Genomic DNA, 12,835 nt, shown 5'->3' on the forward strand with positions numbered 1-12,835 from the left:
TATGCATCAGTAGCATCAACAGCTTTTCCAGGTTCTGCAGTCATCTGAACAAAATTATAGAGACATATAGCACACTCCATTAAAGAAAAAAAAGGTAAAAAACAAAACCTCAGAAAACAGCAAAGTTCTGTTACTGTTGAGGTACCTGGCACTATTTTCTTTATTAGCTTCTCAATTATCACCTGGAAAGAAAACATTCTAGAATAACATCATTATAAATAGATCTGATAAAGCATGGTCACTACTATGTATCATAAAGCAGGTACAAGATATTTTACATTCACAGAGGTATGATACAGTACTGTCCTACATCTGTAATACTATAGGATATAATTAAAAAGACATTATTTGAGACTTGATTCTGCTTTTCCAGCAGAGGGACCAAAGGATGGTTACGACACAGCTCTGGTACAGAAATGTACCTTCTTCTTTTTTTTTTTTTTTAAGAAGATGTTGGGGTAGGAGTTTATTAATTAATTTATTTATTTTTGCTGTGTTGGGTCTTCATTTCTGTGCGAGGGCTTTCTCTAGTTGTGGCAAGTGGGGGCCACTCTTCATCGCGGTGCGCGGGCCTCTCACTATCGCGGCCTTTCTTGTTGCGGAGCACAGGCTCCAGACGCGCCGGCTCAGTAGTTGTGGCTCACGGGCCTAGTTGCTCCGCGGCATGTGGGATCTTCCCAGACCAGGGCTCGAACCCGTGTCCCCTGCATTGGCAGGTGGAATCTCAACCACTGCGCCACCAGGGAAGCCCCAGAAATGTACCTTCTTAGATAGGATTTCCCTTCTTTAGTGGCACAATTCTAGGCACTCACTGTCAAGCACATTTTCATGCCCTTAACCATAAACTTTTAAAAAGTATTTCTATAGTACGAAAGTTAGTTTCATCATATAAAGTTATTCAATTCATTGTAAAGACACAGTAGTCAAAGTTTCTATAAGCCCTGCAAACATTTCTGTGCATACTCCTTTCCTCTCCAAAGATAAGAATTATAGACCGCTTTGCATAACATAAGGCTACAGGGTTACAGCTAAAAAGAAAGTCACAAAGGTAAGAACAATGTCCCTTCTGTTGTAGTCTGCTATTTATTTGTCAGTTATCTTGGTATCTTCAGAGTATGGGCTTCCAAAGTTCAGGGCACTCAGAGCTGGCCTTGGTCTAATGGCTCACAGCACTACGATTTCCAGGGGAGTTCCAGTGGTGTTCCATTCCTGCACTACCCAGGTAATACGTCTGCATTTTGGATTACCACCACTAACACACTGAGACCCCTACCTCTGCCCTCACACCAGAAATAAAGCTCATTTAGCTATTCCCCAACTACCAAGGAACAAATTCCCAAATACATCTTAAACTTCAAGACTTTAGGAGCTGGATTATTTTTGGAAATAATAAAAGAATAAACTTCCTTTATAAAAAGAAAAGAAACTTACTGCTAAGAGGGAGAAAAAAAATTTTAACACCGTGATGAGTTCACCTGTGGAGTGAGTTAGAGAAGAGATCTAATGCTTGAGCTATAAGAAACTACAGTGCTTAGACTCAGGGCAGACGAGGAGGAACCAGAAAAGGAGATGGAGAAAAGCACCCAGTGAGTAGAAGAATGAGAGCGTGGGGTCCAATAAGCAAGGTGAAGTGTTTCCGGGAGGAGGGTGTAAGTAACTGTGTCAACTGCTGCAGGTAAGTAGCACAAGATCACAAGATGTCACATGAAGATGACATCATGTGGATGTCATCATCAGTATTAGTGAGAGTTGTCGGGTGGGATGATAGCGATGAAAGCTGATCTGAGCACTTCTAAAGAGAATGGGAGAAAATGGGCTGAGGATAGCAAAATGTCCAGCTCTTCCAGGGAGTTTTGTTGTAAGATGAACCTAAGGAATGCAGCATAAAGTAGAGGGGCATGGGGGTGAAGAGAGGTTTTTATTTTATTTTGATTAAAGATGAGAGGTACTAGAGCATATTTGCATGCTGATGGAATGATCTAGTAGAGAAATGACAACTGTTGGTGCAGGAGAGTGAATAATAAATTGCTGGAGCAATAGATACAGTGTGGAAAAAAATTCATCAAGGTTAGGCACAATTTGTGACTTCTACATATAATCTCTATCATGTCACATAATTATCATTTCTTTTTTGTATGAGAACAATTAAGATCCAGTTTCACAGCAACTTTGAAGTTTATCATGCAGGATTGTTGACTATAAGCGCTATGTTATGCATTCAGTCTCCAGGACTTATTTATCTATTAGTTGCAAGTTTGTACCCTTAAACTGCATCTCCCCAGTTCCCCACAATCCAGCCCCTAGTAACCACCATTCTATCTTCTGTTTCTACAAGTTTGACTTTTTAAAATTCCACATATAAGTTATATCATACAGTATTTGTTTTTTCTCTGTCTGACTTACTGGAATGTCTTAATTAAAATTGGATCTAGATTTGGTCATACACCAGTACAAACAAGACTCAGCTGCCTGGCCAAAAACAACTCTATCTATGTCTTGGCAAATATTGGGGACAAAAAGCCATGTAATTCCTGTGACTCCGCGTGTCCTCCTAATGGCCATTATCAATACAACACCAACGTGGTGTATGATGCAAAGGGAAAGCTGGTGGCACGTTACCATAAGGTAAGAGGGGGTGGGTGTGTAATATGGAGCCTGCTATGAGGGGGTGGATGCTGTGTTTAAGAGTTAGAGCTTCATTCTCTTATAACACAATGTTACCAAGATTTTTTTTAAAGCGAGCAATAAAGAAAATGACACTTTAGAAACATGGAAAAAACTGTAGGCAGAGACCTGTAAGAAAGGTTTGGTAATAGTCCAGGATTGAGATAAAGTTTTTGCATATATAAAACAAGTAATTTTAATATTGATATAAAAGATACCGAGATGACTGTAGTCTGAATACCATTTAATTTTGAAATGATAAAAGATGTTTTCACATTGTATGAATCAGTTGCACGGAAGTTAATTTCCCTGCTTTCTATCAAGTCATAAAAATGATCTTTCTCTTTTAGTTTCTATACCAGTTAATTTAATTATCCTCTTATTGATTTAAGGTCAAATCATAAAATTTTTACTTTAAAATCTGAATTGAAAGAGTAAAATAACCTGAAGTCATAATTTTATACTAAATTGGACCGGGAGAGAGGCTGACCTTTTAAATGGTTATGGGATGTGCAGGTCAGTGTGAATGTCCCTTTTCCTCTCCCATATGTTTTCTAAGCATCTTAATTGTGGTTTCAGAATCTTCCGACTGGAGAAATTATCTCCTGGAACTCCTAGGGAAAAATAAATATTACTCAAGAGGAGTGATATTGAGCCAATGACTTTCAAATGTTTTTGATCATGTACCTCTATATGGAAAAAAATTTTAATGTGAATCCTCAAGATAAAATATATTTATATTTACTTGTGTGTTTATTTGTGTATTTATAAATAAAACACAAAACTTTCAAAAAGTTTTCTTCGTAAACTTGTGGGTTTCACAACTTGTTTTTATATGTAATTAAACTTCTGTGTTCTCAAAAATGTGTCTGACTGGAAATAGAAATGTCAGTACTTCCATTTTCCTTGTTTCTGAGACTGTGTTTGCATTGTGAGTATCATTTTTAAAGGCTCTTTCTTTGCAGCTACTCTTCCATTCTGTAAGTGTTGACCTAGTTAAACTGGTAGCATAGTTGGTCAATCCATTTATCCAGGCCCAGTAAACGGCAGGATGGCACAGTACACTGGATGTGGACAGCTAATGAGGACCTGGGTCATCCTAAAGTGAGAAGCTCTCACTCTTCCATCAGGGTAACTTGGAACAGTTCGTGACCCATGCTGTCTGATATATGGATCTGATAAGAGTACTTTTGTCAATCAAGTCTTAAAATGCTAGTAAATTTCAATTAAAAATATTTTTTAGGTAGAAAATAAATTTAGAGAGAAGTTTTAATAGTCTGTCTCCCACCCCTCAGTCTTTCCTACTTTGCAAATCATTTTATTAAGCTGTTGACCCTGATTATTAGGTTAGACTAGGTTCATTTCTCAAGTTTACTTGGAAGGAATCAGAGAGAATGAAATAAAATATTTATTTTTAACAACAATTTTGAAAGCTGGGTAAGAGTCCCTGAAATTACTTTGGATGGGACACTGTAAAGAGGGAGAGGGCCTCCCTCATCTGATTAATAGATATTTATTGTGCATCTATTATGTTTCTAGGTATCAGGAACTCAAAGAAAAATGATGTATGTCTTCAGCTTTCAAGAAGCACATAGTGTTTAGGATTTATGGGGAGGTATTTGGCTCCTGATTGAGAGATGGAGGAAGATAAGGAGAGAGAGAGAAAGAGAGGGAAAGATAGAGAGAGAGAGGGAGAGAGGGAGTGAGAGAGACTATATTTCTTCGTATTTTTCTTTGGAAATGAACTTCCACTCACCAGAGTCATTCACCTTCTATAGATTGCCTGCTATTGAGCATTGCCAAATCTCAAAATTACTAACTTGGAGAGTTTTCATGTGTCACCTTTTCAATAAAAAAGCCTTTCCTGGTTTTATCCTGTGTGTTTGTTATAGTACAACCTCTACTCTGAGCATCAGTTTGATGTCCCCAAAACGCCGGAGTTGGTAACTTTCAACACCTCCTTTGGAAAGTTTGGCATTTTCACATGCTTTGATATCCTCTTCCATGATCCTGCTGTGTCCCTGGTGAAAGATTTCCACGTGGACACTGTATTGTTTCCCACAGCTTGGATGAATGTTTTGCCCTTTTTGACAGCTATTGAATTTCATTCAGCTTGGGCAATGGGAATGAGAGTTAATCTTCTTGTGGCCAACACAGATAATGTCAACCTAAAAATGACAGGTAATTCATGACCAGATGTGGTTTGCTGATTATATTTCTAAATGCAGAGAAATTTGTGCCTCAGATATGACCTGTTGTAATTTTTTGGTTCTTTGTTGGGACTTCTCACTATGTTTGTATCCTTTCATTAAAAAAAAAAAAAAGGAAGAAGAAAAGAAAAGCTACTGCTTGATTATAACAGCTATGACTGTGTTAAGACTTTTATATGTATTATCTCATCTATCCTCACAACAACTCTATGTATGCGCTGAGTACTATCATTCCAATTTTGCAGATTAGAAAACTGAGACACACAAAAATGCAAGTAACTTGCCAAGGCCACGAGATAGTCGGGGGCAAAGCAGGGAAGTAAACAAGATATGCTCTATAACTGGCAAGGCAGAGTAGTGTATTATTGACATGTTGCTGTATAACAAGTTGCTTTAAAAGTAAAAAGTGAAAGTGGCTTAAAAACAATAAACATTTATTATCTTACGATTTGTGTTGGTCAGGAATTTGGGAGTAGCTTAGCTGGGTGGTCCTGGCTCAGGCCATCTCTTCAGGTTACATTAAAATGTTGGCTGGGCTAAAAGTCATCTGAAGGCTTGATTGGGGCTGGCAGGTCTGCTTCCAGGATGGCTCACTCATATGGCTATTGGTAGGGTTCCTCTCTTTCTCAGTGGGTGTTGAGAGGAGACCTTCATTTCTTGCACATGGGCCTCTCCATAGGGCTGTGTGATGTATCCTTATGACATAGCAGCTGGCTTCCTCCAGAACAAGTAATGGGAGAAAGAGGGAGAGAGAGAGGGAGAGAGAGACAGAGAGAGAGAGAGAGAGAGAGGAAAGCTGCATTGCCATTAATGACTAGTCACAAACCATTATTTCTACCATGTTCTATTGATTAGGAGTATGTCACTAAGTCAAGCCCACACTCAAAGGGAAGGGAATTAGATCCACCCATTGGAGAAAGGAGTGTTGAAGAATTTTGGAACATATTTGAAACCCACCACAATGGAGAACAGGAGGGAATTTTATATTAACTTCCCTACCTCTCAGGAACGCCTGAGTACAACGATTTTAATATTCGGCTTAATTTTCTATAATGCTAGTAAATTATATCCAAAGTTCATTTGAAATGAGACCACTGATCATGTAGTTTAATCTCTTCCAGTAGAGAATAGGAGAAGTATTATACTTAGGTGTTCAGTGCCTTGTGCTTTCTCATTGTGACTGATCTTGTGACGTGACCACATGCTCAATTCTGATGGGGAAACTGGTGGTGCTGGGTTTGCTTTTTGTTTTTAAGAGACTTGTCTTCCATTCACAGGCAGTGGTATCTATGCACCACACTCTCCCAAAGCATACCATTATGATATGGAAACAGAGCTGGGAAAGATCCTCTTTGCAGAGGTGGATTCGTATCCCCGAAACTCTCCGACCTACCCACCAGCTGTGAATTGGGAGGCCTATGCCACCACCGTCAAACCATTCCCAAGACAGAAAAATTCCTTTAGGGGCTTTATTTCCCGGGATGAGTTCAACTTCACAGAACTCTTTGAAAATGCAGGAAACCTTACAGTCTGTCAAAAAGAGCTGTGCTGTCATTTAAGCTACAGAATGTTAGGAAAAGAGGAGAATGAAGTGTATGTTCTAGGAGCTTTTGCTGGACTTCATGGCAGAAGGAGAAGGGAATATTGGCAGGTAATCTCAGCTCGAGAGAAAGGGAATGTTTGGATGTCAGTAAATTCCAGGGTTAAGTTTTCATATTTGTCCCAGGGAACCAAATGCTTTTCCTTGGCATGACTGCATGCATCGCCAATGTCTCACACACACACACACACACACACACACACACACACACACTTTGGGATTAATCATGTGATATTTGCTTGCAGGGGGGCTAAGTATCATTGATTGCTTGCTTTGAGCACATTAAAAGAATACATTAGCCTGACAATGCTGATTTTCTATTTGACTAATGAAACTAGTTTACATATTGAAATGAACTTCAAGAAGGCTTCTTTAAGTAGCTTTGCTGACACATCTGAATATAAAGTCTTGTTTTAACTTTTAAAACCAACAATAAGTAGGGATATCACTTTTATTTTAACTTCTCTTGTAACCAAATGTCCTGATCATTTCATGCCCTTCCAGTGACAAATTTTTTAAACTTTTTGTATAATGTTGGCTATGCATTTGTTTTTTCTTATTTTACTCTGTGCCTTACTGCCTTCTCCTAAGGAAAAAGATATGGAAAAAAAAAAAAAAGAGATGGTCAAAATTTTAATCATCCTTTTGGCTTTTGTACTCCTGTTTACCAAATATCTCTACTTTCTTGGGCCAAATGCCATCATCTGACATGCCAGACTAATGGTTTATATCTGTTACCAAGTCCAAGCTTGTACTGCTTGCTGTATGACAGACCAATACATTGAGAGATGAGTTGTTGAGACAAGGAATAGTGACTTTATTTGGAAAGCCAGCAGACTGAGAAGATGGTGGACTAGTGTCCCAAAGAACCATCTTCCCTGAGGTAGAATTCAGGCTTCTTTTACACTAAATGGGGAGGGGGTAAAATCCTAGTTCCATTCAGACTCTGGAGGGGATGTGTTTATTTTTTCCTTCCTGCAGCCATTCATAGGTATGCCTGGTCTGGAAGTTTCCTGTGAGCTAAACAAAGGTATTTTAGCTCATTACATTAAAGGCAGGATTCTCAGAGATGGTTCATTGTGTATAATTTAAAGCTTACAGGCAGCATGCCTTTAGTGATTAACTTGTAGCAAAAGCAGTAGACTACAAAGGTTTAAATAAAAAGAAACAGATTCAATATGGAGTGGATTTGTTCTTTCCTATTACAAATCTAGTTTTAAACTGGCTTCTTTCTTTCAATCCCGCTAGTTACCCAGGAAGTGGGGGGTTGGTTCTTAATCATTTGCCATTTTCAATAAAGCAGGTAATTATATGATCCAAATCCCTTTATCAAATGGTGAAAATACTTACTTTGCTACATTTATAAACTGAGTCAACAGTTCTAGTACAAGTAACTTAGATGCAAGACATTGCATTTTATCTGCGTCTGTTCTACACAGGTATGCACAATGGTGAAATGTAAATCTACTAATCTGACAACCTGTGGACAGCCAGTAGACACTGCTCTGACAAGATTTGAAATGTTCTCCCTAAGTGGCACATTTACAACGGAGTATGTTTTCCCTGAAGTGCTACTTACTAAAATCAATCTGGCACCTGGAAAATTTGAGGTAGGATAACTTTAAGAGTGTCTTCATTTTATCTGTTTTCTGAAGTCAAATAAAACAGGCTATGACAACTGTATCTGTTAACTTTTGCTGTGTAACAGACTCCTCAAAATTTCATGGCTTTACACAATAACCATTTCTTTAGCCCTGATTTTGTGGTTAGTGATGTGAACTGGGTGTAGCTAGGCTGTTCTTCTGGACTAGAAGAGGCTCAGTTGATCTTGGCTGGGCTCATTCATGCATCTGCCGCTAGGAGGTGGGTCATTTGGGGCTGGCTGGTTTGTGATGGCATAGTCTTGGAGAGGTGGGATGATTGGGGCCACTCTCCCTCTGTGGTCCCTCATCTTCCAGAAAGCCTTGTCTTGTTCACATGTTAGATTAAGGAGTCCCAGAGCATAAATAGGGAAAGACAAAAAAGGCAAGTTCTTTTCAAGTCTCTACTTGCAACATGTTTGCAAATATCTCATCTACCAAAGCAAGTCACATGACCAAGGTAGATTCAAAGGGTGGAGAAATAAATGCTGCAGAACTCTCAATGGGAAGAGCTATAAAATCATACTGCAAAGGGTATGGATAAAGGAGGGGAAATTTTTGTGACCATTTTTGCAACATACAGCAACTAATTCTAAAGTGATGACACTTTGTTGGCATAACACCATAAGATACCTAGACCCTATGAGCCTGAGGCAACATTCATTGCAGAATATTTACTTACAGATTTTTAGTTTCTTTTTGTCACATGTGGAGACAAACAGAAAATCAAATATTTATTTCATAAACCATAGTGACCATAGCCAATTAATCCACAAATTAAGCTAGTCTCAAATTAAAATTAAGAGTCTGTAGGTTTGTATCTTCTAGTCAGTACATGGCACATATACACATGTACATACACATACTCTCCAAGTTTGGCCCTTAATGTCTTCACTGAACTGTGACAGACAGTGGCAGAGTTTCAGAACCTAAAGTGAAATCACTGCATTTTTTTTTTATAAAAGAAAAAATAGGATGAAAGTTAATTAATCCAAAACATCAAGCAAGGAAATCTTTAAAATTGCAGATTGCTTATGGTCATATATCTGTGTCTGCCTGTTTTATCAGATTGGAATTGGTCATATTTATAAAAATATTTAATTCTGTGATACCAACAGTTCAACATACAGTGCAGCCTTAAGGCTGGGAAACCCAGAGAATGGGAATCCTTGGCTGCCATAAAACCCAGTTAGGCAGAATCTCATGAGCAAATTGAGGCTGGAATAAAAGCTTAAATGCCAACTACAGAACATCTTGATCAGATCTGAAATAAGGGGTCTGGAACTCAAATCCAGTAGTTGAAAGTTGGCTAGAGTGGCACAAATATGTGTAAATGAACTGAAAGTTTCAGGGGCCAATTCAAGGAAGTCAGAGATGGGAAAGTACGGTTCACCCAGGTAAGCTTAGGTATGGGTGCACTATATCTTGTAAGCCCTGCCATTTAAATTTAGCACACAATCTAATTTTCCGAGTATGATTTTAAAAAATAGGTCAGCGGCGGCACTAGATGCTCACAGGAGGCGGAGCTCAGGCGGTTACACGAGTGATGGGGAGCGGCTGTAAATACCGATGAAGCTTCGCTCACTTGCCCTCCACTCACCTCCTGCTGTGTCGCCCGGTTCCTAACAGGCCACGGACTGGTACCGGTACCAGTCCGTGGCCCGGGGGTTGGGGACCCCTGCCATAGATGACAAGATTTTTACATGAGTCACACTGACCGTGTCTTCCTGAGTATTTCCCCAGTTTCCTTGACTAATGGACTCTCCATCAACACATATTTACACATTATCTTTGAGGATCACTTCTGCAGAGATTCCAACATATTCATTGCTTATCTTTTCTCCATCCTTAGTTCTACGCTAAGAGCATGAAGTGTTACTGACCATCACCACAACAGTGGGAAACATCTTGCTTTAACATTGTAGGTTAACTCTGGTATACTATCAGAAGTGTGGCCTCTGCAACTAACTAGTTATGTAAGTTTGTGCAAGTCAGTTAACCTCTCAATTTCCTGCCTGTAAAATGGGGACAATATCTTTCTCATTGATTTGGTAATGCATGTGAAAGCACTTTGTGAACAGTGAAGCATTATACAAGCATCAGGATGTATTTTTAGGTACTTACCTCAAAAGGTTTACCTAGTTAACCAAGTTCATCAACAACTGGAGGAAAAGCTTGCCCGAATTAGGCCACATGTACTGAACATCATGTAAGTATACATCAATGTGCAGACAGAGTGGAGGAGTAGGAGGCCAGGTTCCACTGTAGATACAGTAAATCAGAATTTCTGAGGATGAGACCTATATTTTTCATAGTCCTACAGGTGATTTTGGTGGGTAAAAACTACCAGTTTAAAGGAATAGTCAAAAAGGTCAAATTATCTTGAGTGTGTAACTTAGAAGGCCAGCTAATTATATAGTATATTTTAGGAAAATTTGTAACAAGAAAACAGTAAAAAGCTAAGTTCTAACTAGAACCCAAGGGACAATCACCGATGTGGAACAATCAATTCCAAGGAGGTCAAAATAGACACAATTTTACTATATTGATGAAAAGTCACAAGAAAACTAAATATTTGTGTTTAACTTGTTTCAAACTTTCACCCAAATGTAATTTGAAATATACCTCTGTTATTTCATTTTTGTTAAGGAACAATTTAATAAACAAGGGACTATTTAGAAACAATGAACACAATAAACAATGAACATTTAACATTTTATATTTGTTCATTTAATTACCAGCAGGTTGTGTGTTTGACAACTTGTCAGTGAGCTATGTATTTGTGTGTATGTGTCACCACAATAATCATCTTCGAGGATATTTAGTTATTTTCTACTTCTAGTTATAAAGTATCTAATTTCTCACCTTCTAAGCTCTTCCCCATCCAAACTGTCCTTCTCACAACTGATGATGAACTCATTTTCTTTAATTCTTGTTCTATCTGTTGTCTATTTGTGTTTTTTTTCTATGCTTGTTCTATTACTTTGCATACATTACTCCCTTACAGAGAAGCCTCTTGCCTTCAGGATATAGATCTGATCATTCATGGCTTTCACAAATCCGATCCCTACAGTTCTCTTTGACCATATGGCTTAGTCTCCTCTTCAATAATCTTCAACTCCAGCTAGTGATGTGCTGTAAATTGTAACAAGCCACTCTCTGAGGAAGAAAAAGACAAGCTCAGATTTGTGGCATTTGCCAGTTATCATGATGTAAATATTCTCACCACCATCAATTTCAAGAACAGCCATGTTTAACAACCAGCTGTCAAAGTTCCTGGAGATTTAACAGTCTGTTGTTGTGAGCTTACACACCACTGGCTCCAGCACACAACTTGTTCTAACCAAATTGGAGTGAGAAAGCACATTGCCTAGATCTGTCACATACATTCCTGTCTCAGAATGAGCCTTTGCTGCTTGATTTCCACTTGGCACAAAGTCTTCCATCATACAGCCCCAGGGAGAAATTCCTAACTGCTCCTTGTAGCAGACTGTATCCCACCTTGGGAAGCACAGCAGTTCAGCTATTCCTTCTCAGACCTCCTAAGCACATTCCCGTTTCTCTCTGCAATATACTAATATACTGATTTCTCTCTTTATATGTGGGATCTTCTCAGTTTCACCATTAACTTTTAAGCTTCTTGAGGGAAGGGTGTTATTTGCGTTCCTCTGGTTCCTGGTTTTTGCTACTGATGATTTCTGACTTTTCATTAAGGGTTACATCTGATTGTTTAAACTCAATTATTGAACCCTCTAGAATGGCTCTAGGCTTCCTTACATATAAAATAGCTGTTTCCTATCTTTCTCACCTGTTCCCCAACCCCCAACCCCAGCCCTAGCCCCCTTACCTGCCATGATATCTAGGATGGTTTCAAAATCATGAGTCTGCTTGTAATGTATATTCTAATCAAGTTGACTATACTTTTCCCACTTTTTCTTTAGGTACTAAAAGATGGGCGTTTGGTAAACAAGAATGGATCATCTGAGCCTATCCTAACAGTGTCACTGTTTGGCAGATGGTACACTAAAGACGTACGTTCCATCTCAGGCGGGACCAGCAACTCAGCAACAACTTACCTGATAATATCCACATTATTAATGATCATAGCTTTGCAAAATATTGTGATGGTGTAGGACATTGCTTTATCATATTCATTGTTGCATCCCAAGTTTACTAAGAAACTTTGAATGGCTCACTCCCCAGTATAGACCAATGATTTCCAAATACATATTTTTTCTCCTCAAGGATTATATTTAAGTGTTATGGTAATTTTGCCTCTTTTTTGGCTACGCTGAAATAATACAGTATGGTATAATGGTATAGTTGAGGTTTGGGTCATGTAAATGAGGATTAATCCTGGCTCCAGCCTTATTTGCTGTGTGTGTGAGCATAAGCAGAGTGAAGAGCTTCAGGGACATTGTAAATATAGTGGTAGCTTGGGAGAGAACAGTAATATGGGAATTGAGACGTTTATGACTGAATTCCATTTGACATTAAAGACAGTTTGAACTCATCTAGTTTTCTGTGCTAATGATTGGGGAGGATTTGCTTTCTAATCAGATGGGAACATAAACTCATTGGAGTTTCACTGGAAACATAAACTCCAACATTGAAGTTTATCTTAACAATGAAAGTTGTTTTGAGATGTTCTAGAAGAAATAACAGCTAGTCCAGGTTAATGGGTATTCATAGCTCCAAACAGTCCTGCCTAAAGGCTGTGG

The 12,835-nt window shown here is 38.7% G+C and overlaps 1 protein-coding gene across 2 annotated transcripts in view; it reads left to right on the forward strand.

The window, feature by feature from the left end:
• Positions 1 to 12,623, forward strand: part of VNN2 (vanin 2) — a 17,677-nt gene extending 5,054 nt beyond the window's left edge. Inside the window, exons 3-7 of one of the 2 annotated variants that reach the window (XM_007456528.1) lie at positions 2,433 to 2,625; positions 4,557 to 4,845; positions 6,152 to 6,525; positions 7,914 to 8,084; positions 12,056 to 12,623. In XM_007456528.1, the coding sequence (XP_007456590.1) occupies positions 2,433 to 2,625; positions 4,557 to 4,845; positions 6,152 to 6,525; positions 7,914 to 8,084; positions 12,056 to 12,247 (1,219 nt within the window). In that variant the 3' untranslated portion in view covers positions 12,248 to 12,623. The remainder of the gene's footprint in view (positions 1 to 2,432; positions 2,626 to 4,556; positions 4,846 to 6,151; positions 6,526 to 7,913; positions 8,085 to 12,055) is intronic. The other variant, XM_007456529.1, reaches the window with a different exon arrangement.
• Positions 12,624 to 12,835: the final 212 nt, after the last annotated feature.

Source organism: Lipotes vexillifer, unplaced genomic scaffold (genome assembly GCF_000442215.2).
Source record: "Lipotes vexillifer unplaced genomic scaffold, Lipotes_vexillifer_v1.1 scaffold438, whole genome shotgun sequence".
Classification (NCBI taxonomy): domain Eukaryota; kingdom Metazoa; phylum Chordata; class Mammalia; order Artiodactyla; family Lipotidae; genus Lipotes; species Lipotes vexillifer.